This window comes from Leptonotus elevatus, chromosome 2, assembly GCF_054856555.1.
Source record: "Leptonotus elevatus isolate MCC_2025b chromosome 2, RoL_Lele_1.0, whole genome shotgun sequence".
NCBI classification, from domain to species: domain Eukaryota; kingdom Metazoa; phylum Chordata; class Actinopteri; order Syngnathiformes; family Syngnathidae; genus Leptonotus; species Leptonotus elevatus.
Window position 1 is genome coordinate 20,763,998 of NC_141240.1, and position 27,574 is coordinate 20,791,571.

Below are 27,574 nucleotides of genomic sequence, written 5' to 3' on the forward strand. Positions count from 1 at the left end.
ATAGATGCTCCTCCTTAAAACCTTTTTACACTGCACTTCGCAACGCTCAACCTGCCATTAACAAAGCCATTCATTCATTGTATGATAATGTTGTAAGCAGAGATGTCGCTAACTCTTTGGATGCTCTAAGACAGGAGCCACCAACGCGGTGCCCGGGCCCTTCAAGGTCAGCTAGTTTAACGTTTTAAATTCACAATTCAGAACTACATTAACTTCAATTTTTTTTTCATGTTTTAAGCAATTACTATTTTCAAACACGTATAATTTCTTTAGAAACAAATCTCTGAAATATCAATTTACAGGGATTTCAACCTGAAATTCACATTTCAATGATATTCAGGCTCAAGGTTGATTTCCAAAAAGGTTTCATGATTTAACTATTCAATCTCACAGTATAAACATCTCGCTGGGTCACTAACACAATAAAAGGATTCACTTCTTCCTTTATGTCGTAGTTGTTCCACCGACACCCATTTGTACCCGCTCAACCTGCCTGGTGGCTCAGGCCCCTCCCTGCTCTCGCCTCTCAAAACTGACTTGATAATTCCTCCTGTGACTCCAAGCAACCCCTGATTTCACTCATTGTGTCTACCAGATCAACGCCTTCCGCCCTTTCTATTTCCTCGTTGGACCATGAGCAATAAACTGTGGACAGAGGAGCAGTTTAACTGCCCCGTGTGTCTGGATCTCCCCAATGATCCGGTCACCATCCCCTGCGGGCACAGCTACTGCATGGCCTGTATTAAGGACTACTGGAGCAAGGATGATGCCAAGGGTATGTACAGCTGCCCCCAGTGCCGGCAGACTTTCTGCCCTCGGCCCTCGCTTTCCAGAAACACCATGCTGGCTGACGCTGTGGAGCAGCTCCGCAGAGGAACCCCAAGATCCGAGGTCTCGAAAAGCATACGAAGGGCGTTAAAATCCCAAGATGATCTACCCTCTTCGGCTGTGCATTGTGACCTGTGCAAAGGAGAGCAGAAGGCTGCGGTCAAGACCTGCTTGGTGTGCATGAGTTCGTACTGCGAGAGCCACCTGAAGCCTCACCAGACCACCAAGGCCCTGAGAGAGCATGAGCTGATCCCGCCGACGGGCAACTTGGCTGAGAAGATCTGCACCCAGCACAAGTACCTGAAGGAGTTCTTCTGTCGCCAGTGTAAGGTTTTTATCTGCTGGCTGTGCACGAGCAACATGCACAAAGGTCACGAGAGCGTGTCCACGAAGGCTGAACGCACGGACAAAGAGGTGAGGCTGAATCATTAAAAATGTAAAGGACATTTCTCAAGTATAATTGTTTCTTTAAGGAGAATTAGGACAGCAGATGTCAAAATGTTTGCATCCAGGAAGCCTTGACGGCGACGGGAAAAAATGCCAATTAAACATCACCACCCTTAAATGTCATTTTAAAAAAGAGAAGACAATAACAAGAGAATTTCAAAAATACAACTTTATATCATTACAGCTTTTATTGTGGAAAAAGCACTTCTAAAAAATGCACCCTTTGTTCTAGGCAAAAAACAGGAATTTGTTCCTGTAATAATGTGATTTTGTACATAGAGAGAAGTCAGATTTGTTTGATGACATCACAGACATATCAGTGCTTTTAATCGGCCAGTACTAAGATAGGGAGGGACTAACTGGTTTAGTATATTTGTTTTACTGCCATACCATTTGTAAGAATTTTTTCAAATCACACAATGTAATCCTTTCGAATTCGCTTGCTGATCCCCAAGTTACAGCTCCCAGACCCTCGGCCTGTCTTGTCAGGCAGCCTAGTTAAACACATTCCTAACAACATTCTTGTTTATTTATCACACTCCTCGTCTGGTGTTTTCTTGTGGCGTGAGACTAATGTCATTGGTTATCCTATTCTCGACTGTAGAAGGGGTTTTCCGACTTACAGGCGGAAACTCAGAAGAAGATCAAAGATAGACAGCAGGAGCTGAAGGACATGAAGAAGATGATGGACGGCATGAAGGTAGGATCTGGAAATCCCCCTCTATTACGGGTTCATGTTTCCGCTATTAAGCAGATTTTTTTGGGTCCAGTTATAACTGAATTTTGTTATTTATTTTGGATGCAACTACACTTTTAGCCACTAGGTGACGATACTGTGTTTAACTGCTAAAACTGTTTTCATTCTAGTTTTTATTTCGTTTTGAGTTTTTTTCCCATTATTATTTGTTTAGTTTTAATTAGTTTTCAGGGCAGCTCTGTTAATTTTGACTAGTTTTAGTTATTTCAAAGATGCTTAGTTTTAATATTATTATTATTATTATTTTAATGTGTAGTACTTGTGAGCAAGATTTAATAAACACCATGGTAAAATGAAATGAAGTAATGCACTTCTTACCTAGCATTGCGTTTAGGCTGAGTTAAACGAAAAAGCAGGCGAGGCGAGCTATTGGAGCCAAAAGTTAAACACGCAAAACTGTCGCCAAGAAGCGACATTATCTGAAGGTGCTTTTCTATTGGCTACTGCTTGATGATGTCACTTCTGTGCGACACACTTGTCAATGTCCTTATGCCGGTTAATAATCAAAATTAATACACTTAAAATGACATTTAAAATCGACCCCAAAGGCTCATTTATCAAATGAATTACAAAAGACAATAACAAAGGACATTTTCGTTGTATAATAGTTTTGTAAACTTAAAATGTAGTTTCAGTTAGTTTTTGATTTTTAAAAAGCATTTTCATTTTTATTTTACTTCATTAACGAAAATGTTTTTTGAATTTTAGCTTGTTATTTCATTAATTTTCGTTAATAACTTCACTGTGTAAACTTGAAAGAAAAAGAGTGAAAACAGGAAGTATTTCAAATCCTGCCTCACTATTGCTGAAGAGTTTAGAAGAAGACTATTGAACGTCTCAATTCTTGTCAATCCTGCGTTTTATGCTTACAGTAAGCAAGAGCTGTTGTTTCATTTTATAATGTGCATTTTAGTTTGGCCACGACTATTGATGTAGTTAGTGTTTTGCTTCTCACTTTGGGGGAAACATTTTTTTTTGTAAACACACAGGGATCGGTGCACCGTTCCACTGTACAATATTTTCTATTGCTCTTACTGTGTCTCAATATATTGTATGTTTTTAGAATTGTTTGTATTGTGTTAAAGTGTATTAAAATACCTTTAAAAAAATAAGTGCCATAAATGTAAGGGTAAACGTCTGGAATGTAACCCCCATGATGAAGGGGGATTACTGTATTTAATACATTTAAAAACGTGAGCTTTTTTTTGGGGGTACTTGATGTAAAAGTTTGAGAACCACTAGCCTGGACCCTTTAGTTGCCCCCAACATGACTACGCCACTGACGCCCCCGTCCAGCAATGTTTGTACTAAGACCAACTCATGCTTACACATACAGCGCTCTGCAGACCGCGTTCACAGCGACTCTGAGAAGGTGTTGTCGGAACTCCAGCGCTCGGTGGAGAGACTCCAGGAACTGTTAGAGGAGTTGCTGGATGAAGTCGGCCGGGAGAAGATGGAGCAGGCCAAGGAGGTGACTGATAGTCTGGAGGCAGAGATAAGGGAGCTAAAGAGGAGGGAGACTCAGATGAAGGACCTGGCTCAATGCCAGGACCACATCTACTACCTGCAGGTTTGAGACGTACTTACTGTAGGCCCAAGGTGATGTCCTCTGCTTTGGAAAAACAATTTAATTAGGAAACACACAATTCCTTTCAGGTGTATGACACTATGTGCAGTCCACTTGAGTCTGGGGACCTTCCGGCTGTGCAGGTCAACCATGACGCTTCCTTTGAACCTGTGCGAGATGCCATCCTAGACTTAAGCGAGCAAGTGGAAAACTTGTGCAACCTGGAGTTGGGCAAGATCACCAAAAAAGGTTGGAATTAAATACAAATTTGAATGAAATACTTAAAACAGGAATAATTAATTGTACTTATGTCGCATGATAAGTAGAGAAAGAGAAATGGATGTATGGAATTATTTCAGATTGTATACAATATTAATTATTTATTTAAATGGAAATAGATGTTGGTATCTTAGTTATTCATCTTATTGACGTTCATCTCATTTTTTTAATTCATGTTTTTGGAATGTGAGAGGAAGCGCAGATTTTTCACCATGTTTGTCTTCCATATTTACAGTAAATGAGACAACGTTATTCACACTCGGTGCTGGTAAGATATAATCTTTAAAATGGAAAATACATATATAGCAATCACAGTGGAAGAGAACTAATTGTTTATTGTATTTTTTGTTTATGCAGCTAATCGTAATCAGAGAAGTGGCCTCTTAAAATGTGAGTTTTGTTCTTCATGTTAAAAAAACAACAACAACAACAACAACAACAACCTTACTTACAAAGAGCAAAATCAACTTTTTCCATCTCCAGTATTTTCTGCTCTGGGGTCACGTAACTCGAACAACCGTTCAGCAGGTATGACTCTCATCTATTTATGTCCACGTTCAAAGATCATCATCAACATTTGCTTAATAACACTGAATGACTCCACAGGCTCAACACCAAGCATCTCAGTTAATTCACGAAGTGCTGACAGACGAGGACTGGGTAATGACATTCGCCAAATGAACCGTTTGTGTACCAGGGGGGGAAAAAGAGCTTCATAGAGTTCAAATGTGAAACAATCTTCATTGCAGGCTTTAGAGGTCAAGATGTGAGGAGCAGAGAAGCGTCAGAAGGTGAGCATTGTTGATTTGAAAACGTCAATGCAAACATGTTGCTGTCAGCACTCTGTGATGGATGCACACCTCCTTCCTGTTCCAGAGGTCGCTCAGAGGTCACCCAGGCTGTGGGATAGACGGCAGCGAGATGAAAGAGAGTCAAGTAGGTTGAAAAATTGTCATCTTTTACTCCTAAACAGCCGACTGTCTTCATTTGTATCGTGTGTGTTGAGCTTAGCTTTTTTTTTTTTGTCCAATCAAATATCAGCCTGTGTTGCTATGTCAATCTAATCTACCCAGAGCCTTCAGAATCACTACTGGTTGATGCCATTGCCCAAGAATAAAGATAATTTGCATTGCTATAAAATTGAAAATATGTTTATCATATTTGAAACAAACACACTAAGACAGTTGTTAAGTCACAATTACAGTAAATATAGTGGAAAAAACAGAATATAGAGCAATTAAATGAAAATCTGTGAGTTGTATGCCAGTATCATCATAATCCAAGGACCCCCTATATTTTTTTCCTACCTGTCCGTGAACCACTGAAAATACATCCGCGAAACATTTAATAATCAGTTTCTCTGGTAAGTCTGGTCTATTTTATTCCAATGTTTATGCTTTGCTCATTATTAATTAATAGATTAATTGAGTGATTCTAGACTGCTGTACAACATGATAGTGGTGGTATTAAGTGGCGATTTAAGTCATTCAGGTACCTAATGAAGGCTCAGGTAGAAAATTTGAGGGGGCCCAAACACAACTTCCAAACTTAGTAGTGCTTCCTGTAAAGTTTGAATAATAAAACAATTTAATTTTTTTTTAAAGACCACCGACACCCATTTTACTGATCAACATGATTTTTGGTGGACATGTCAGTGATGACAGGACATGTCAAAAAAGTGTCTCAAAGACCAATGCTTGAAATTGAACAGGAAGTTTGCTGTTTTGGTTTGAAGCAGTCATTTTAGACAACTCCAGGGCTAGTACAGTATTTGAACAAACTCAGACGAGGGTGCGAGGGCCATGTTTTCAGGTTGCAAATTAAGGTACCTGGAAAAACAAATGCTTGTTCTATTACTTTGTTGCTTACCATTGCTAACAGCACGGGAGACCAACCTCAGACTCAGCCCCAGACCGAGCCCGACCCCCAGCCCGACTCAAAGCAAGAGAGAATCCCCGTCTCTGTGGAGCAGGTCCAGTCAGAGTCAGGGCGTCCCCGCTACCCCCAGTCTCACTCCAGTGAGCCCGAAACCTACCCAGACTCTTGCTCCTGCATCAACTGGAGGTACAACAATAATTTTTTGCTGTATTATGATGTCGCCATAAACCTTACATACTGTTTTTTATTTATTTATATTGCACATAGTACTGTATGTTTTAGTTCCATTTTGACACGTGACATATCATCTCTATCAAATTATAAAATACATATTTTCAAAACAGTAATAATAGCCTGTCTGACAGCAATAATTTGGTGATTAACCCTTAATCAATATTTATGAGAAAAAGTCTATTTTTGCAGTTACTTACTTTGTATTTTCCCATCTTATTTGATCAGCTTTCAGTCGCATGCCATCGATCAGCAGCATTTTCCGGTCCCGTCGTGGCAACACACCTGTGGCTACTCCACCATTTGCAGGCACGTGAGCTCAGACTACTTCTTTCACGCTTGCTGATGCAACCATTGTCACATTATAATCATGCATGTTGCGCTCCTGTTTAACAGGGGGGCTGCCTACTGTGTCTGAAACACCAGTGGAGGGTAAAGATACAGTAGCTTGCCAAAATCCACTTCCGTCACTTCAATGGGACGCCTCTAAATCCTGTTTTGTCGTTACAGTTAACCCCAGTCTGTTTTTGGACACCCCCACCCCCACTGCCAATAATCACATTCCTGCGTTCCCTGCATGTGAGTGAAATAAAATTATTATTATATATATATATATATAATTAATATATTTGACTCATATTTATGGTTAAATACATCTTAACCAATTGTACACTTTTTTAGAAGATAGGTCTATTATGTTTGTCTGATGTATTTTTGCTGTTTGGCCAAGCCCTGTTACACACAGGCACCAGAAAACCATATATTCAAAAACAAATATTGCTAAATAAATAATTTAACATTTAAATACAGAAGAGTCAACTCTATTTGAATACTAAAATATTTTTTGTATTACTCAAATTTCAGTAACTATGTTACAATTCAATTCAGTGCTAAATGCTAGAGTACATGCTTAGTTGTTGCTAGAGTAGACAATATTAAGTATTGTACTCTTTTCGTGTTCAATTAACTGAATGGTGAGATTCTGGTGAAGAAGTCCCTTTGCAAAGGTATCATTATAACAGAAGCTTCTGATGACAAAAACTGACGACACTGAAGCCGTGTTCCATCAGATTGTGTCTCGTCTACTCCGGCACATCATTATTTATTGAAAAGTGGGTGAATACGAAAAGTCTCCTCCCATCAGCCCACAGTACATTTGTTTACAACTCTGTTCCCATGGGTATAAATCAGATTAGAGAAAAACAATAATAATCAGCCTGTGCCTCCCTTCCGACCGGCAGAGACCGGCCCCAGACAAAACTCCCCCTAAGATAGCAAATGTAAAAACCCGTTGCCCTTCTTCTGAGAGTGAGACAGATAATACAATTCTATTCATTGAGCCATACTGCTATAACTAAATCCAAAACGGCTAAAATATAAATTGAAACTGAAAAACAATGTTAATAACTTAACATTGTGTTAGCTGCTATGCTAACTAGTCAAGACCGAACTTACCTATGTATCGCACTTAAAAGTTCACAATTGTATCAGTAAATCCTAAAATCTGTTTAGCTAGGACTGCTAGGTTGTGGTCACCCACCCAGAGCTAGGCTTCTTTTCTTTTTTTGCTTACCGCTCACATTTTTCTGCCATTAGTGAGAGAAATCAACCTCGACAGCATCCAGGCTGCAGAACCAAGGGCAAGAGAGGAGTTCCTGCAATGTAAGTCTCATTTGTACCTGGTGATGTAGTAACAACTTGGGTATTTCAAAAAAAAAAACCCTAAATCATGTAAATGTATCATCATTCATTGAATTTAGGTCACAAAAAGAATTTTTGAACCAACTTTGGCCATGGTGAAGAAGTTCTAAAATTAGATGTTACGTTTGCGTATAGCACACTTTGTTTAATATAACCGTTTAAAACAAAGTTTTGTCACATTTTCTCCTTCAATGCACATTATGCTGCACATTCTGGTGTGTGTGTGGCTTTGCCATCTGGGGGCAGTATAAGACAGACATATGGATATACTGTACTGGAAACTCAGCTCCTCTCTCTGGCTTCTCAGCACGCCAGCAATATTAATCGCTCTTCGCAGATGATAAAGAATACATGCTTGTGGGTAATGTTACGTTATTTGGCTCGTTTTACTGCACCAATTGTGTTCAGATATCTGTGGCTTAAATGGTAACATTGTCACATACTGTAGATGTTAATTGTTAGAACGTGTGCCTATGGTGTTTGCCATTGTATGTTAGCATTAAGCTAGTAGAGGCTATGTAGTTTTAATTAAAGACACAATGTGTAATTATCTTTGTTTTATATTTAGTTTGTAATCTTCCACTGAGATTTGCAATAAACAGCTTGAAGTCTCTTTTTTGAAGAATATTTATGAATGTTATCTTGAAAAACTCTGGGGAAAAAAGTCTGTAAGACAAATCTCCATATTCTGCATTACCAAGCAGTCTAACAGGACCGGTTAAGACAAAAAAAAAAAGGATGGATGGATAATAAGCGCATAATGGACTGTGCAGACAAACAACCAGCAAATGAAAGTGAATGATTGCTTTTGATTATTTTCTCTCTTTTATAGATTCTGTCAACTTCACCCTCGATACAAGCAGTGCCCATCGTCGCCTGGCGATCTCCGAGGGCAACACCAAAGCAACCCTACAAGGGGAAATGGTGCCCTACCCGGATACCCCCCAACGTTTCGACGGCTGGACTCAGGTGATGTGCGGGACCCCGCTGTACTCCCAGCGTTCCTATTGGGAGGTGGAGTGGCGAGGCCGAGGCTCCTCCATGGGCGTAGCGTACGGATCACTGAGCAGGAAGGGTTCGGACGCCAGGGCGGGAATCGGCTACAACGCCCAGTCGTGGACGCTGGAGCTCTCCGACACTTGCTGCTCAGCGCTGCACGACAATGAGAAGAAGGACATACCGGTCACCTACTCCCCACGTCTGGGCATCTTCGTGGATTTGTCCACGGGAACGCTGGCGTTCTACAGCGTGGCCGAGAGCATGACACACCTTCACACATTCCGGGCAAACTTTACCCAGCCCCTCTATGCTGTCTTCGGGGTGGGGTGTGGAGTCGGAGTGGGTTTGGACTTTGCGCTTGGACAGTTCAGCTCCACCTCTGACAGCATCAAGCTTTGTCCCATGTGAGAATTCACATGAGCAAAAAATGTTTTTGTTGCTGTCCATCTTTGTGTTTATAATTAAACACACTTCCAACCATTTATTTTGTGCATCCTGTTGTTGAGCAGAGTTGTCATTATTACATACTTTCATTATCTTACTGTACTATGTCGAGTTAAAATGGCCGTCAATGTATCAGCGTTAGCAGTCAATAGAATATTTTTTCCATATCAAATTCATCCGTGTGAATGTTTCCAACAAACACATACACAAAAAATTATCATTTTTCCATTGCTTTATTATAAAAATGGGAGTTATTTACAGAACCTTTTGCCAGGGTAAGCTGTAACCGGTGACATCCAACTACAATAAAATTTAAAGATACAAACAGTCTCCTCCCTTCAGTCTTACAAACTCACCAACATTTTATGTGGGTAAAAAAGAAGAAGAAAAAAAGAGTTAAATTACATTAAAGCAAAAGGGGTGTGTGATTTTGGTAGTCTTTTAGATATGGAGAAAAACAACAGAAAACTACATAATACACATTGTGACTGGAATCTTTTTTCATCAATAGGTTAACGTAAAAAAAAAAAAAAACTTTAAATACAAACAACAAAGTGCAGTCAGTAACTCATGGACGACTGGATGGACTGAAAAACAAAACATGCCAATAATATACACTCAGTGGCAAAAAGGCAAGAGAGCAACACTTCTGGCTTCTATGTAAGGCGCTTATAATAATAATAATAATAAAAAATCCATCACTCACACAATAACCAACGTGCCTTGTTTGGTTCGGACCTTCAACCAGGTCCCATAGACATGCTGGGACCTGGAATCAAAAATGTCTTTTTGGATGTTATGTAGGGATCCAAAAATGCTGGATAGGGAATTTTTGTCTACTGAGAAAATTTATAGATGATATTATGTCAGAAGTGGGGTATGATTAAAACTTACATGGCAAAGTATCCTCTCTCTTCTAAATGTCTTTACTATCAATACACTGGGCTGTCCCTAACAAGTTCCCCATCTAAAGTTGTGGTTCACAGCCTCCCTCTGGTGGTAAATGGGGGCGAAAAAACCTCACTCAATTAAATGCTCAATTTATGTTATTTTAGCTTACCATAATATTAAATACACTTTTTAGGGGGAGAAAAAACGCTACTTTTTTATTATTATTATTTTATTAAGTTAATAATTTTGGTAGTATTTACTTAGTTTAAAAAGTTTGGTGTAATAATAGCCAATTCTTATGCAAACAAATTTTTTTGCAACAATCTTTAAAATAGACGTGTATTATTTCCCTCTACTTAACTCATTCACTGCCATTGACGCCTATAAACGTCAAAAATTCATTTGAACTATTTCTATTAGTTTAACATTGTTTTTCCACTTTTGTTAACAAGAGTATGAAAACCTATACATTTTTTAACCTTTTATTATTTTAAAGAAAAGATTATTAAAAATTAGGGGCGTCAGGCGATTACATTTTTTAATTGTAATTAATCGCATGAGTTCACTAGTTAACTCACGATTAATCACAAATTTTAGATCTGTTCTAAATGTACAATATTTTTTTCCTAGGTTTTCATACTCTTGTTAACAAAAGTGGAAAAAAATGTTAAACTAATATGAATAGTTCAAATGAATTTCTGACGTCTATAGCCGTCAATGGCAGTGTATGAGTTAACAATGAACATACAGCCCATTTAATTTTGTTTGCCTAGGACATGTAGTTCCTCTGAGATTCATGTTTGAATTGATGTCGATATTTTGGGGGACACTGTACTTCAATTCCTCAATTTACATTGAGGCCACAACGAAAGAAGCCCTTGCAACAAGTCTGGATTCGAACATGAATGAACATACAGAGATCATCATTTCTGAAATCGTCACAACCTGAAACGCCATCTCTCTTTACCGTCTACGTCCACAAAACTTTCCATTCTCATTAAAGTTATACACTATATCAATAGTGTCTCAATATGATGTCCATGTACTGTATATCCTCCCCCTTTACAAAATATCCAGAGCCTTTCCACAAGGTACCACAAGCCTACTGAGACAAAAGCTAAGGCCTTAATAAATAGATTCATGGCTAAAAGGTAGCTAGCGGTCAAAAACTCAGTTCAAATCTGTTGTGCTTTAAAATGAAGTCATAAAAAGGGGGTGTTGAGGAGGGGACGACATAAGTTAGAGGCAGGACTTTTAAGGGCAATGATGGAGTTTAGGATTCATTCGAACGTGGCGAGGCATTCGAGGTGACTTTTGTGCATTTTTGTTTGAGGTTTCCCCAAGGTGATGGGGGGAGCGCCAGGGAGGTGGGGTGAGGGGGAGGCAAGGGTCGACCTGCCGGTTTTGCCGCTCGTGCGCCGATCATCGCCGGAAGGCTCTGGTTGCGCCTCAGACCGTCCAGTAGGCTCCCGCCGCCCGCTGACACGAAGGTGGCAGACGACTGGGGGACTTTGGTCAATCCCATCTGACGCAGCCTTTCCAGAAGGCTGACGTTAAGCGGGTCCGGGGGCGCCCCCCGGGCGGTGTTTTCCCGGGAGGGGCTCGGTAGGTCGGGATGCGGGGAGCGGCCGAGGTTCAAGCCGTAAACGTCTCGCAGGAACAACTCCGCCGGTCTGGACGCCAGGAAATTGTCAGCCGTGGGCTGGCGGCGCTCGGATCCGGGTGAGTGCGAGGGTGAGTTGGGGGGCGTGCCAGGGAGGAGGCGGAGGAGCGGCTGCGGTCGCGTGGCTTTTGCACATGATCGGGCGGTTTCTGTGGAGACTTGTGCAGAAATACCTTTCTCTAGGACCAACTTGGCCAAACCGCTGGCGGCCACTGGGGGGCGTCGGGCGGGAAAGGCGTCTCCCAGACTGAGTCGGCAGGGAGTCAGAGGCGTACTGGGTCCCGTCCTCATGGAGCTCGGCGTGTTAGCATTGAGAGATGACTGAGAACTAGAGAGTAAAAAAATGAAAAAGTGTCATCATTATAGGCGACACATATATCTGATACACGTCAAGATACACATTCAAATCTTGGTAACAATTTTAACAAAAACCTTTAAAAGATGATGCAGAGAATCTAACTAACATGCTATGATCACGGGTGCTGGGTTTGGTTCCAACCAACTACACAATTTATGACATTCACTTAATTTATCTTTCTCACCAATAGGTCTCACAAGGCAAATTTTATTTTTATTAAGGTGATCAAAATACTTTGGGTAAAACCCAACAAGACTTGTCATTGTTTCTGCCATCTTTATACTGACTGTTTACAAATATTATGAAGTAGTGATACCATGTGGTACGCAAGCTCCCTCTAGTGGTAAACTAGAAAATCCCTGAATTACTGTAAATATGAATACAATTTACACCATTAAGACATGTACCGGTACTAAAATGTACCATTTTAGAATTAAGCTCTTTTTTTTTTAAGCACGATTCTGTGTCATTTAATGTTTAAATACCTTAGCATTTAATTGTTACCGGTTTTCTTATTTTTATTTAATTTTATTGGAAGTACAATTTCTACTTAACAATTATCTAGAATAGGTTTTTCATTTAATAATTAAAAATGTTTTTATTTTATTTTACTATATTCAACATAGTGCTCAAAATGTGCAGAATGTTACAGCAGCTTACACTAATATTAAATATAATTTTAGGAGCAAAACTGCTTTCTCACTTTTGTTGAACATTATGGCTACACAGGTATCGAATACCTCTAGAACTGAGTATTCTTCTGATTATCATATTGATTAATTCAGAATTTGGATAAAAATGCAAAACTTGTTTCCATAAGGGGGTGGTGTGTGCAACCCATGGTTATTATAATTTGGGAATTTTTCATTTCAGTTTTTATTTTGTTTTGAGTTTTGGTTTTTAAATTTAGTTAGTTTGAATTAGTTTTCAAGGTGGTTCTGTTAGTTTTATTAGTTTTAGTTATTTCATAAATGCTTAGGTTTAGTTTAGTTTTGGTTAGTTTCAGTATTAGATTTAGTTTAAAAAAAAAGTGTATTACTAGTGCGTAATATTTAAAAAACACCATGAGAGCAATGTCATCTGAAGCTGCTTTTCTATTGGCTGCTGCTGGATGACTTCACTTTTGTGCGACACACTTTTAAATGTCCGTATTCCATATATATTACCTACTTAAAATCACATTTAAAATCATCCCCAAAGGCTCATGCATTCAATTTAATACCAAAGACTAAAACGAAGGACATTTTTGCTATAATTATAACTAGTTTGTTAGTTTTGTAAACATAAAATGTAGTTTCAGTTAGTTTTCGTTTTTTTAAAAGCATTTTTGTTTTCTTTCCGTTAACGAAATTGTTTTGAATTTTAGTTAACTAAAATAACCTTGGTGCAACCACAGGATTTGGGTTCTATCAAACAAGTGTTGATTGTATTCAATTCATTTTTTTCAGCCCTAAATTGAACACTTTGGCCCTAATATGTTATTGTATTTTAAAGCTGCTCTTTGTAACAACTTGCCCAAACTACACTATAATAAATAATAACACTAAAAACATTACAATAGCCTTTTTATTTGACCATTTATGACTGAAACATCTTCTAATTAGTAGATTAACACCTTAGCTGTTCACAATGGTTCCTCCTACAAGCCTCTGGCCAATAGTTTTCAGACTTGATTTGGGTCGAATATCCCACCGTCTGTCTGCGGATGTGACGTCATGTGCGCATTCTGAACGTGAAGAAGGCGTGTGCAGTTCCACTTGTTGGCCACAGATGGCAGTAGCGATTCAAAATAAAAAATGCTGTGTTCAGCAGCTTTAATGTCAGCCATGATGGTGGTAATTCATGGTACTTGGACTAGTATTTTTTTTTGAGTGGTACATGGTATAAAAAGTTTGAGAACCACAAGTTTATAGAATCAAATACTGTACATAAAAAATGTTGAGGCGGACTGACCTTTCAGTGACTTGTGTGACGTCACATGGGTGCAGGATGCGGCAGGTGGTGAAAGTGTAGGTGGAGAAAGTGGAGCTCTGACACTTAACTGGATTTTGGACTGCACACAAACAAGGAAACAAAAGGAAATCCAACTCAGATCATGTATATTGGTAAAGTAAACATGTTCAAATATACAGTAGATGAAGTGCCACTGCAAAGGTCATGTGGGAGATATAAGATAGGCAAATAAATTGAGGGCGGCAGGGGGCACAAAAACACACAATAAGAAAAAATGTGAAGATCAATCATCATGATGGTGTTTACCTGACATAGATGTGCTGGACTGGACTGTTGTGGAAACATTAGGACCCGATTGAGATGATGATCCGGATGTCTTAGGAGCGGCGGCGGATAGGGATGGCGAGAGAGGAGCGGCAGGAAGAGGTGTGTCCAAAAGCTTTCTGTTTTTCTTTTCCTCAGGCGTAGATGAGCAGCGCACTTTGAAGACGATGCCGCCCTCCTCCTCGTCTTCCTCTTTCCCTCTCTCGGCTGCACCTTTCTCCAGCACGCCAGCCTCCCCCTCTCGGTGTGCGTCATCCTCCGCATCTTCCTCCATGTCATTCAGCCGGTAAAAGGCATCATGGGTGAGCGGACGGAAACCCTTGGTGACGACGCCGGGGTGCGGGTCCAAGATGGTGGCCAGGTGGGGTTTGGCTAGCTGCTGCCAATGATGCAGCGTCAACGAGCCTGAAGACAAAACAATAAAAAAATAAGCAGAAAGTGTCACACTAGCGCTAGGATCAAGCCGATTCTGGCTCTTGGCGGTTACCTTCCATGGGCTTTACAATCTGAAGCTTCTCTGGCAGGAAGGTCTTGAAGGCGTTGGAGCCTATGGAGAGTTCCGACAGATTGGAAAAGGAGGAGAAAACGCTGCCCATTGGCGAGCTGCAGCCACTTCCTGCATCGTGAGTCTCCGCCCCAGCCAGAGTCTGCAGCTTTTTCTCCCGTTCCGCCTTGAAAAAGTGGTGCTCGGACAAGAAGTTCTGCCGCCGAAGCGACAGGCGATGCAGGGCTTTCGTGAGATCGTTTCCACCCTGGACCTCATCTCTTCAAACATAAAATTTAAATCAGTTGAAATCCATCTGGTTTGATTTGACGGACTTGTGTCTTACCCCTGAGAAGAAGTGAAGGGCTGTGCAGTCATCACTAGAGAGTTCCGTCCTGAACCCGGAATTGGCGGGGTTGCCGAATGGGGTCGCGATGTTGAAGAGTTGATGGAGCGGACCGTCTGGAAAACTCGCTTCTGGGAAATCCTGGAGTAAAAAGTCCATTGACCATAAAACTACACATTAGCAATGACACAATCATGCTGCTACGGTGACTAATATAGAGTGACTTATGAGCAATTTATTTTTCCAACTTGGTGACATTACATTATCGCTCTGCGTTTTAGGCACAATTCCACAGACAATTACAATAAAATTGTACCACATTTTAGAGTGGCCATCTTACTTTTGGTCCTGAAATGCAGTCTCTTCTTCAACACACATCTCTTTCCTCATAGTGCCTTCGATCTCTGCAGCCAGCGAATCCTGTGCATGCGCACGTTCGTGAGCATAACATTGATCATAACTGCATGTTGTTCAAAATGGGTGTTCTCTCACCATGGGGTAGAGGCCATAAGAGAGATGCTGTGGCATGCCAGACGGGGGAGTGTTTTTGTTGCGAAGCTCCCGGATTTCCTCCTGGGACTCGCGGAGCATTTCCACACATTCTGCGTTCCTCTCGGCCAGCTCGTTCAACTACATCGGCATGGAATTTTGATTTGCTGCTCAGTCAAGACATCTTCAAGAGGTGTTTGTATACGTTTGTTTGCATGATACAGTACCTCCGCTGTGAGTTGTCTCTGGGCCTCTTTGGAAGCCTGCAAATGGATCCTCAGCTCCTCTTTCTCCAAAGCCAGCTTAATAACAATAGTGAGAATTTTGGTGACTGCTGGCTGAGTTATCTAAGCAATACAGTATGCATGAGGACTGAACAAAAAATACAAATCAACATAGCAATGTACGAGAATGTAATTTCAGGCTTCCTTTTTTAATATGTATATTTTTCTTTATAAACTGTCTGGATGTTGTAAACACATATTTACATCAATATCATGAAACATAAAAAGTTGAAGTGAGAAAGCCAGAGATTTGTCATTTGATTTGACTTACGCTTAAGTCACACTTGAATTTTATGACATTGTCATAGTGAATGCTTAAAAGACAGCAAATCAAAGAAATCAAAAGCTTAGTAAGTTAGCAACTCTAACTTAAGTGGATAAATAAATTAATTTGCCTCTTTTTTAGCATAAGCATAACCTAAAAGACCTGAAAAAAAGTTTATTAAATGTTTAAAATGTCAATAAAATAATAAATAATAAAATGTTTATTTACAAATTGCATTTGTTAAAAAAATAATTGCATATTAAATTATCTCAATATTGAAAGAAAAAAATAGCAATTCAATTATTTTTCAAAATTCTTCAGCCCTAATAAAAATATGCAACATGCTGGAAAATGTTGGACCTGAATCCTCACCTCCTTCACGCGATGTTGCAGTTCTACAATTTGAGAGAGCAACTGAGCGATCTCCTCCTGGTGTCTGACCAGCTCCTCGTTCTTTTGCGACAGTTCATCGGTCATTGACACCATCTGGCTGTTGGACTGGCCTGAGGTGAGCAAGCACAAAACACAGCAGGTTTGAAAACGAAAGGCTGCTGTTATCTTCACAAAATCGTCATTTTGATAGACTCACGGAGCTCCTTGACACAGTCGTTCACAAGTTTCTGTTCCTTCTCCTCATAGGTGATGGTGTCCCTCTTTAGTTGGCAGGCCTGAGATGAGTTGTAATGTTACTAGTTGGCCAAATCCTCTGGGATACACAAATAGTAACGTCCTGATTCACCACCAACCTCAGATCTTAGAGCAAAGTTCTCCTCCTCGAGCTCCTGCAGCTTACTCTGCATTGACTCCAGCTGGCTAAGTGCGGCAGCGGCGGTTCCACCGCCTAACTGAGGTTGCTTCGGTGGGATTGAAGCACTCGAGTCTCCTTCACAGTCCTCTGAGGCACTGGCCACCATGCGCAGCAACTCATCCTTCTTACTCAGCTCATGCTGCAGCTGATGAACCTGGTCATAAAATATGTTTGGCATTGAGGGGAGACGAAAACGGTACCCTGGCACGCTGGACTGATCAAGTGCTGGCTCACTACACCATGTTGCAAATTAGTATTCATGTTGCATTTAAGGCACAATAATTAGCCCCATCGATGAATTTAAATAAGAACTTCATTTTCTAAATAAACCATGTACTTTTACAAAATTATGAAATATAATGTGTCCAAGTGTTTAATGTGAGTGACTAAAAGGGACACTTGACTCATTGAGCCATTTTCAGCTGTAAATAGTTTTTTTTCTGGGTTTGGTCCGCAAACTGAGCCATGATTGACCGTTACCCATTTCCACAGCACAGGTGATGTCATCTTCAGTCAAAATCAAGTGGCAAATTTTTTTTTAAGGATATTAAGTGTTCATGAAAAAAAAAAAGAAGTTATCACATTAATTATAGATAAAATATTATCTTCTTACTGTTGAAAATGGCTCAATGAGTCAAGTATCCCTTTAACATTGAATCACTGGTGAGACAGTTGTTTCAAAACACTAAGAAATCAAAATTAAAGGAATACTTTTAATGTATTTATGCATTATGCAATTAACCCTTGAGTGGTATTTTTTATGTATTTTATGTGTTATATTAGAAGAAAAAGTATTTTTAAAAACACACACACACACACACACACACACACACACACACACACGAAGGCTAAAAATTTCAGCAGATTGTCATAACATGTAGAGGTTCAAAATGGCACCATGCGGTAATTTATAAATTATTGCAAATGAGAGAGGGATATATATACCATGTTTCCTTATTTAAAAAAAAAAGCCCATTTTGGTCACACTCCCATTATAAATCATATTTTTTTGATATACTGTAAACCATTGTAAAACAAAACAAAACAGGCATGCATAAAAAATTCTGTCGTTATGATGTATTGACTTTTTCAAACCTCTAATTATGTCGTATGAAATATTCCAATTTGAATTTTTAAAACAAATATATAGCATAGTTAGCTTTGTTCAGAGCACGTTACTGCTTTTATTGTCCATAGAGGGCATTTAAAAAAAAAAGCCTCTACACATTTTAAGTAGTTGAAAGTAAAAATATATTCATAATTGACTTATTATCACACTTCAAGAGCAGAGCCCATTTTGGGCTCAAATACCCCAAGTCGAGTGGAAAAAAACAAAATAAAAATCGGCCCACGGGTTAAATTAAAGCTACCTGGTCCAAGGTCTGTGCCAGCTGCTCCTCCACAGCCTCATTGCGCTCTTGCAGCAGGTGGTTCCTCTGTAGAAGCGACTGTCCGATCCGAGCTGCCAGCTCCAAGTCTCTGTCGCGCTGGCCAGTGATAACAAAAGACACATGAGCAAGGTATCTGATGTGAGCGTTAGAGAGAACCAAAACAGCTGTGGATGGCACAGCGACACCAACCTCAGCCAGGAGGTGAGTGACCACTTCGATGTCATTGTACGTCTTGGTCATCTGCTCCACACGATCAGAACTGAGGACTGAGAATACATCGACATCAGTTAAAGGAACGTACAAGTCGTATAGCATATGCATGCAAAATGGATGCATTCGGGAAATCCCACGAGAATTAACAGACACACTTGTGTAACATGTCAGCTTTGAAGACAGTTTTGACCACAAGCAACATGAATTTGCCACTTGCCAAGAAAAATTTAATACACTGTGAACTTCAGCGATATTTGGTCACATTTTCATTCTCTGTGGTCAAATGTTGGATATTATGTATACCAATTGGTTTAAGCATTGCTTATTTTAATAGATAGATTAAAAGGATGGTAATGATATTAAACGTGTTAAATCCTGACATTTAGTCTCAATTTCTGATGGTAAAAAATAGGTAATTTTCCATATTTAAACTAGTATTGTAACCGTTTAAGTTTACTATTAAACAGTGAAAACTAAATTCAAAGAATAAGAATTACTATTTCAAATTAGAATTTGTGTCATAGTATCGTTAAGAGTGTTTTGTCGTGCGTGCGTCCCTTTTTAAAGAGTGACGCACTGTTACGACAACTCCTACAATGGACTGAAAACTGTAATAACAACATATATGGCTCATGCTGAGGTGAATGGCCGGGTTGGGTTGACAACAAGTCATTTGACAGCAAAATGCAGCTAGAAGTCCTAATCCTATTTTTGCATTTTGCCAAAAATTAGGGATGCACCCATGCCACTTTTCAGACCAAGTACAAGTTCAAGAATTTCAAATTTGAGTGCTCACCAATACCGAGTAGCAATAATTGATAATGACATTAAAACTTGCAACTGTGATGAAAATATGTTTAATTTTTATGTTTCATAAAAAACAGTCAAAAACTGAAAATGTAAACTTTTTTTTGAACATGGCACAACTGTCACTAAAATACAACACCTTTTAGAGTAACAACTTGTCACACATTTTGCCGCCACAATTTGTTTTGTTTTTTTCAATCTGTCTGTGCAGCCCGGTACCAAATGGTGGTTGGGGATCACTGCTGTAAACTATAACACAGTATTTTAACCACCCAAAATGAAGTAAATGGCCAATTAAGTGGTAATTTTCCTCATAATTCATGAAAGAAAATGCTTTAAATAGCCAACATAGTCGGATTGCCTCTAAAAAAAAATAAAAAATACATGGCCATGTACCTGCAGAATAGTTGCCAGTGGCCATCTTGTGACACGTTACACGGAACCAGACTGATTTGACAACTTGTGAAAACAAAATTGAGAACCAGGTAGAAAAGCAGAAGTCTTCTACCTCACGCTAACGCTAACCAGGTAGGTCAAGAAAGATACCTTTGGAGAAGTTGTGGGAGGCGGAGTGGGAATGAGAGGGGTGGTCCAAAGACAGATATGCTAGTGAGAGATAAAAGACAGGGGAGGGAAAGAGAAGAATGCTAAACAGGTTGCAGCAAAGCAGAGAGGAAATGCAGTGAGAGAGTGAGACCTCCATCAATCCATTTAACACGTTAGTTCTACGTGTTGATTTGTTAGGTCTACATTGAGCACCTGAGTTTACGTCACCCGCTGAGTGCCGTTCTGCCTTTTCCCTGTTTGAAGAGAAGATGCAGTTCCATTCAATCAGCCAGGAGACCAATAGACCAGCTTACTGAGCACGTGTGCTTCATATTCATTTAGAGAATGAAATAGCTTCTAAGCACAGCGAGGCATTTTTCCAAGCGAAGCAGCTGGCGCTGTAATCCGAGGCCAACTTTGACCTCTGGATGTAAACATGAACCGCAATCAAGCTCAGTTCAAAAACAACTGGGTGCCATCTTTGTTAGATTCCTTCTTCTGCCTGGACATAAAACTTCAAGACCTTGGTTAATTTGTCACAGTTAACAGCTTCTTGTTTGGTAAATGATTTTTTTTGTGCCTGCTTGTGTTGCACTCTGGGTTTGATAATATTGCATCTCAACTGCAAAAACTTTCCCCGGGAACTTGTATGCTATGATTGTGGGAATCGTGTCTAACGAGAAGACACTTCAACATTCAGCATGCATTGAGTTCCGTGATCCTGCACTCTGACTATAACTTGACTGGCTTCCGGTCACTATTTATGCAATCCATTAAATATCAGCGCTAATGACAGGGCGGTCACTCTGAGTATGTACATGTTACTAAGCCTGCAGCTATCAAATATTTATAAAATTAAGTATTCTATGGATTATCCCATACTTGAGTAATTGGATAAAATGTATGTATGCCTTTAAAAGGCAGGGCCAGACCTGGTGAGTGATATGGGCGTCGGCAAATAAAAATGAGTTGTAGCCATCATGTATGAATGAGCTTCTTACTAAAGAGTGCCGCGTGCAACTGCATACAGTGACGTTAGTCCGTGTGGAAAAATTATCCCCAATAAACTTTGAGGCAAAGATTGTGTTTAAATGTCTTTGTAACAAAATTATTCAAGCTATTTAATTAACTGTCGCAGCCCTATATGTTAAAGTAGTCATTGCCTCAATCTGCAGCTCAATCCGATTCAAAACCATATTGTTACGGAAAAGATCTAGTTAGCTACTAATCGTGAAGGAGCTTATTTGTCAAAACTGAAGAATGTGTTGAGATCCCTGGTACGTAATGAACATGTTGAACCCCACAGGCAGATAGTCTTTAAATGATCTGTTATGTTAAACTATGCAGATTAAGTATTATAAATAGGAATTTATAAGCACATTTGTGACATTGCAAAGGATGCAAGTACTGTATCTTGTTTGGATATACTGTACTGTGCACACAAACAGGCATTTCCTGTTTTTCAAGGATTTGACTGAAACTACACACACACGAACACAAACACACAACTCAAATTCCCATCACTAGAAGCCTCTCCCTCCCAGTTTGCCCCAATCTCTCTCCCGCAAGCAAACAACAGGAAAACCGATAGGACGACTTTGTCTCGCCGTTCCGTGTGACTAAAAAAAGGCTGATAAGAATAACTGTTTTACAGCGTAAAAGGGGATATTGTCAAAGCCAACATGTGATGAGCATGTGCGGAGTGAGATCCACTGTAATTCCCTGTGATTGGTATTAAAGAGTGAAAAGGGAGCAATCATCACGCGTCCAATAGACACACATGCACACACATCCCTGCGACGTACTGTCGTGTTTAACCATAAGTAAGGATGTATTTATAGTAACACCTGCTTGCTATGGTTAGGTATATGTTTGGGGCAGTTGTAAACATTCATTTAAGTGTGTGACAAAGCATGCACAAGCACGGCAAAATATGACTAATGCAGTGTGTTTTTGTATGGATGGGCCCTCAGGAAGAGGAAGAAAACTCAAGCCACCTATAACAAACCTGAGTGATGTAGCTTTTTTTTTTTAATGACCGTAATTTCCCGAGAAATTTGCGTTTATTTCTTGTGTGTGCATTTTTTATGCATTCATTTCTCCCTCACATGAAATGACTTTGAAAGGCGAAGACGCTTACCCATGTAGCGGAAAGTCTCCTCTGCCAGCATGGGTGAGATAGCGTTGTGCTGGGTGGGGCCTTCATCTGGGGAGCAGGTCGGGGAAACCACCCAGTCCTGACTGTCTGACAAGTAGAACGACCCTGATTCCACCGAACCAGAACCCACTGAGCTGGAGCCGTAGGGCCTGCTGCTGCTTCCCAGGCCCTCATCTGTGTGTCACAAGACATGATGACACAATATGATGTCAGGGATAGTAACTTTGCATGTTTTTCTTTCTTATAGCACCTGACCCAAAGACGGTGATACAAAAATTCTACCACACACATACACACACCCGTCTCTGTGCTGGACTCCTTCTTCTCCACGGCTCGCGGTTTGACTTCAAACATGTTAGGACTAGGAAGAGGGTGCTGTGGGGTCACTTCACATCCTGCCCCAAAAGTGGTGGATGGTGGCCTCACACAGTTACCTACAGAGAGAGGTGGTGAAGAAGAACAGAAACTTCCTTTAATTCAAGTGAATTGTCAAGTTTTCTTATTTTGTTATTTTTATTTAGAACAGTAAAGAAAACCCAACCAGGTTTAATTTTATGAAGAAAACATTTTGTTCCATCACTTGGGCTCTACTTGTTTCATTGTATTGATATGGTTTAGGGATGGGCAAGTACCAATGCCAGGTATTGATTAGACTGATAGTTTTTTTCAGGAACAATAACAATAGTCAAGGAGGCAGATAATCGAGATTTGGAGCCAATATCCATCCATCCAGTTTCTTAACCGCTTATTCCTCATTTTCTCACCCCAAAAATTTTATATATATATTTTTTTTTATTGTTTTTGTGAACCTTGAGCAAAGAATTTTACAATTGTTTCAACCTGATTTTGTTGTTCAATCTGAACCATTAATTTTTTTAAATGAAATAACAGGTGTAGGTTTATCAATTCAATGTTTTTTTTTTTAATCTATTGTGTAGTCAAAACTTAAAGGTAAGGTCTTTAGTTTTCACTCAGAAATAAACACTTCTTAAACACTGGATGTATACACACCTCTGGACTTCTGTTAATGTGTAGTGGTGATTTTGTCATCATCAACCACCACCCCTCAGCTTGTATTTTGCCATTTTGTTGTGTTTTGACATGAGAGGGACATTTGTGGGCGGAAAGTCTACGTTTACCCCTCCAGCCAATCACCGAGCGGGGGGGCGTGTCGCTGAAGGCAGGCGCAATGTTGTCGAGAAGAGCGGGGGTTGAGCTATGGGAGGAGTCAGTTTTGAATTGGTTGTTTACAAACACAAACGGACAAAACTAAAGACCCCACCTTTAATTAAAAAGAGTTTTTGGTCAATTCATGTAGGTGCAAAAGTAAGTGAACCCTGAGCTGCATTGCTTAGAACAAGCAGTCAAGTAGGATCAGGTAGGACAAATTGGTAGCTAAACTAACCACTGAAATGGACCAATGAAATGAGAGAGGTTTAGCAAAGAAATTGTGCATCACTGACTGAAACAGAGACAAAACCACATCACTTTAGTCTTACCCAGGTGAACCCATACAGGTCAGTCATGCTGAGAGGAAGAGAAATCTCAGGGGACTTCAGGAAGTGGGTAATGACAGCACATCTGTCTGGGGAAAGCTATAAAGTCATCTAAAAAAAAATTTGCTTCATATTTCCACTGTGAAGCAGATTATCTGCAACTAGAGAACACCGAAAATTACTACAATCCTGCCTAGAAGTGGACGACCTTCTAAAATATCAGCGAGACCCACAAGAAAAAGGATAATTCAGGTGAAAGACAACCTGTGCATCACATCGAGGGATTTGCAGACCTCTTTTGTTGCATCTGGGACACATGTGCATGCTTCAACAATCAGAAGAAAAGTCAATCGACAAGGCTTTCATGGAAGGCTTGCTAGGTAGAAGCCTCTGCTCACAAAAAAGATCAAAGCTGCCCAATCTCAACTTTGCCAGAAAGTGTCTGGACAACACTGAAGCTTTTTGGAAGTCCCTTCTGTGGACAGATGAGTTCAAAATTGAACTGTTTGGTCACAACTAAAACACTCGTGTTTGGTAAAAAGTCAACACTACATACCAGCAAAAGAACCTTCACCCTGGAGTGAAGCATGGGGGTGAGAATGTTAAGTTCTGGGCTGTCTTTTCATCCTCAGGACCTGGACAACTCCACACATTCCAGGGAATCATGAATTCAGAGGAATATTGTGAAATCCTGGAACATAACCTGAAGCCGTCCTTTGTGAAGTTACAGCCTGGTAGAAGATGGATCATGCAACATGACAATAATCCAAAGCATTCCAGCAATACAACCAAGGAATGTCTGAAGAACAACAAGATTCATGTTCTAAATGTGCCCAGTCAAAATCCTGACTTAAATTCTTTCAAAATACTGTGGCGGGACCTGGAGCGGGCAGTTCATGCTAGACGCCCATCCAACCTCTCTCAACTGGCTGCATTTTGCAAGAAAGAGTGGGACAAATTCCCCAAAATTAGATGTGAAAGACTGATAAATCACTAGAGAAAGTGTTTGGATGAAGTTCTCATTGCAAAAGGAGGTGCAATGTCCGATTACGTGAGAGGTTCACATACTTTTGCACCCATGAAATCTGAGTTTTTCTTAAATCAACAACTTTTGTTCAAGAATGAATTACAATATTATCATTCTTTTTGATCAAGTCCATTATTTTCGATGTCAGCATTGTAGATTGGGGTATGACTAAACATTTAATTTCCGCGGAAATTTTTCTAGTTTTAATATTTTATACAAAAAAACTGACCATGCCTGCAGGGTTCACCAAACTTTTGAGCAGCACTGTATGTATATATATATACATATGCTTATTAAACAACTTTCCAGATTAAAAAAATAATAATTTTTTTTAGTCAATAGATATCTTTGTTTTAAAATTATACCAAAAAGTTCAGGGACCTCCTCCCAGTGTCATTAGCATATATAAAAAAAAGTTAAATGTTAACATTTGAATGGGATCCTCCCTTTGCTTTTAGCATTAGCGCTAGGCTAGCGATGTTTTAAAAACGAAGCATGTTTTGTATTTAAATATACAGTGTTATTCTTATTGTCGTGTGTTTGGTTTTACAGTTAACTCCAACTAGGTTGTCTTTAAACAGCTTAAAGGATGCTTGGGGGACAACAGAATAACATAGCTACACACTTGCTAGTTGCTAATGCTAGCAAGCATAATGGTGCGTTCAGGGTACTTTCACTGTGTCGGAAACTTCAGTTTTCTTCGATGATAACATTTTAAGGGAAAAATAATCGTCCATTTAGCCCAATTGGCCGATTGTTTTGGCAGCTGTTTGAAGGGCAATAATCGTCCGATTATAATCGGCAGCCGATTAATCGGTCGGGCTCTACACTAATAATTCCCTAAAGTTAACAAAGTTTGATCTATTATCGAATATATTTTTCTTCAAAAGGGCAGATGTTCATCAAAATGCTGAATATCGGCGCCGATAATTGGTCTTTCCCTAGTATCAGTATCGTGCTGTTACTAGTCATCGGTACTCGCGATGGCCAGCATCGGCCACCCTCTGGAGACCATTTTAGAATCAGGAACTAGAAATTAGAAAATAAAAGAATTGTTTTAATTGCCATTAATTTGATGCAATTTTAAGGGAAACAAATTGTTTATTGGGATATATAGGACTTTCTTTAAAATGATCTGATATTGTTTTGTGTAGAAATTTTATGGATCAAAAGTAATAGTGGTATCGGTATTGGTGACTACTCGAAATTTGAGTATTCGTACCGGTATCGGTCTGAAAAAAGGTGTTATCTGTGTGTGGTTTCTATTCCCTGGTATCTGTTAACACCATCCAAATTATCATCAGAAAAGATTCAGTCTCTTAAAGCATAAAGTGAAAGCGACTCCAACATGCTAGCCTTCTATAGCAAAACAACTGCCAGCGTTGTTGACCTTGTGGCCTAGACACACACACACACACGCACGCACGTACGCACACGCACACGCACAAACATAAACACGTGCCTGTGCAAGCATAAGACTGACAGAGAGATAGAGATAGAAAGTCAGACAGCAAATCCTTGGGAAAAGCTCCCTCTCAGCTTACATAAGAGAAGGGTGCTGATGTGATGCACGCAACACTGCAGCCATGTTGTGCACGACTATACTGACCCATCAATAGCATCTAACAATTTGAATGACAAATGAATAGTTGCACGCACAAGTTAGCCTCAGGGTGCAAAAGTGTTGGCACATACTGAAGACCAGAAGTCACCAACATGTTGCCGGTGGGCACCAGGTCGCCGCCAAGGACATGAGTAGTCTGCAGGCCTGCTCTAAAAATAGCTCGCCAGTGATGGGACCATTGTGATTTCCTAGGAATGTTGTAGAAGTGGTCATTTGAAAATGGTAAAATTTGAGCTGTTTCCTACATTGATTTATTTTTATTTTTATAATTATTGAGGAATCAAAAACATTATCAGTTGTCTTCACGTCATAGACGAATACCATTAATTATTCATAACATACATTTAAAGGTGATTTGGGCAAGTTCCGTTTTTCAGTGGGATATGAGTATCCAAGAATTAGGTCTCAGTTTCAAAAAGGTTGGTCATGTGACCCCGGCTGTGGACAGTCATACAGTAATTCAAGAAGTAACAGTCGAATTCAAGTCCTGTAAAACCCACACAATACTGAGCTTTCTTCTTGCCCCGTTTAAACGGAGACAGTGTTGGGGTTGACTGAGTGACTGTGAGTCATCTCGTGAGTCACATTCACACAGACATTTTCTCAACTTGTAGCCATTTTCATTTTATTTCGACGTTGTTTACAATTTGGGCTGTAATAGAAACCAACACATCTCCTTGGGATGGGATTTCTCTGGAGGTTAATGAAGTATTCATCGCGTGTGAATTTGCGTATCAGCGGAACTGACGGAACCCACATTCAAGTGATCTCATAAATCCTGCAAACTCGTTTAATAGATCACTGCCGTGCACATAACCAAACAGATGACCATCAATGTAAAATAAGCGATTGAACTATTAAACGCAATGCTAACCTTTCGTTAGCCACTGTCATCGCTAACACACTGACGACCACGTTCCTACGCTTTTCTCTACTGATATTCTTATATTCTCGTTAAGTTAATTCGTGTATAATAAAATGTTAATCTGTCAAATGTGTTCATATATCGTTTTATGCATTAGAAATCGTCAGAGAATATTTTTGCGAGGATGATGACAGCTTCATTGGCGTGCATGCAAATAAGCACTTCCGCTCCTGCAACTACCATCTCGATCTCTTTAACGTTTAAAAGCGGACTTACTTACCCTTTATCGATATTACTCCACGACATGAGGAATTTTGGTGAAATGTACCGGGAGATTGCCAGGGTCGCCTCTATCAAGAATCGCCAAACACCGAGAGAGGAAGTGGGGGAGGAGCGGCGGAATGTGCGACTGCGACAGCAAACTGAGACGGATGACAATATCGATGATGTC

General features: G+C 39.9%; 2 protein-coding genes and 1 long non-coding RNA gene across 5 annotated transcripts; 1 reads left to right on the forward strand and 2 right to left on the reverse strand.

Moving 5' to 3' along the window:
- The first annotated feature begins 26 nt into the window (after positions 1 to 26).
- On the forward strand, positions 27 to 9,450 carry trim25l (tripartite motif containing 25, like). Of its 2 annotated transcripts, none has more exons than XM_086067670.1 (17): positions 27 to 166; positions 596 to 1,242; positions 1,880 to 1,975; positions 3,369 to 3,602; positions 3,689 to 3,848; positions 4,114 to 4,146; positions 4,236 to 4,268; positions 4,362 to 4,406; positions 4,485 to 4,538; positions 4,628 to 4,669; positions 4,755 to 4,814; positions 5,760 to 5,942; positions 6,216 to 6,296; positions 6,384 to 6,419; positions 6,498 to 6,566; positions 7,584 to 7,649; positions 8,521 to 9,450. In XM_086067670.1, exons 2-17 carry the CDS (start codon positions 634 to 636, stop codon positions 9,093 to 9,095), a joined length of 2,376 nt encoding a protein of 791 aa, XP_085923796.1. In that variant the 5' UTR covers positions 27 to 166; positions 596 to 633; the 3' UTR covers positions 9,096 to 9,450. The 2 variants fall into 2 exon arrangements, with proteins under 2 accessions (XP_085923796.1, XP_085923795.1); XM_086067669.1 differs by having other exon boundaries at positions 77 to 166; positions 456 to 1,242.
- On the reverse strand, positions 4,191 to 7,639 carry LOC147178809 (uncharacterized). The gene is made up of 2 exons (XR_015094009.1): positions 7,561 to 7,639; positions 4,191 to 4,777 (listed from the first exon to the last, which is right to left on the reverse strand). It is a non-coding gene; the product is annotated as an uncharacterized LOC147178809 (long non-coding RNA).
- On the reverse strand, positions 9,346 to 27,536 carry trak2 (trafficking protein, kinesin binding 2). 2 transcript variants are annotated; one of them, XM_086067667.1, is made up of 17 exons: positions 27,404 to 27,536; positions 22,411 to 22,545; positions 22,094 to 22,285; positions 19,954 to 20,013; positions 18,577 to 18,653; positions 18,367 to 18,483; positions 16,935 to 17,150; positions 16,778 to 16,856; positions 16,561 to 16,691; positions 15,867 to 15,941; positions 15,643 to 15,780; positions 15,491 to 15,570; positions 15,151 to 15,291; positions 14,808 to 15,085; positions 14,303 to 14,725; positions 13,997 to 14,096; positions 9,346 to 12,013 (listed from the first exon to the last, which is right to left on the reverse strand). In XM_086067667.1, exons 2-17 carry the CDS (start codon positions 22,463 to 22,465, stop codon positions 11,296 to 11,298), a joined length of 2,880 nt encoding a protein of 959 aa, XP_085923793.1. In that variant the 5' UTR covers positions 22,466 to 22,545; positions 27,404 to 27,536; the 3' UTR covers positions 9,346 to 11,295. The 2 variants fall into 2 exon arrangements, with proteins under 2 accessions (XP_085923793.1, XP_085923794.1); XM_086067668.1 differs by lacking the exon at positions 19,954 to 20,013.
- Between the last annotated feature and the right edge of the window lie 38 nt (positions 27,537 to 27,574).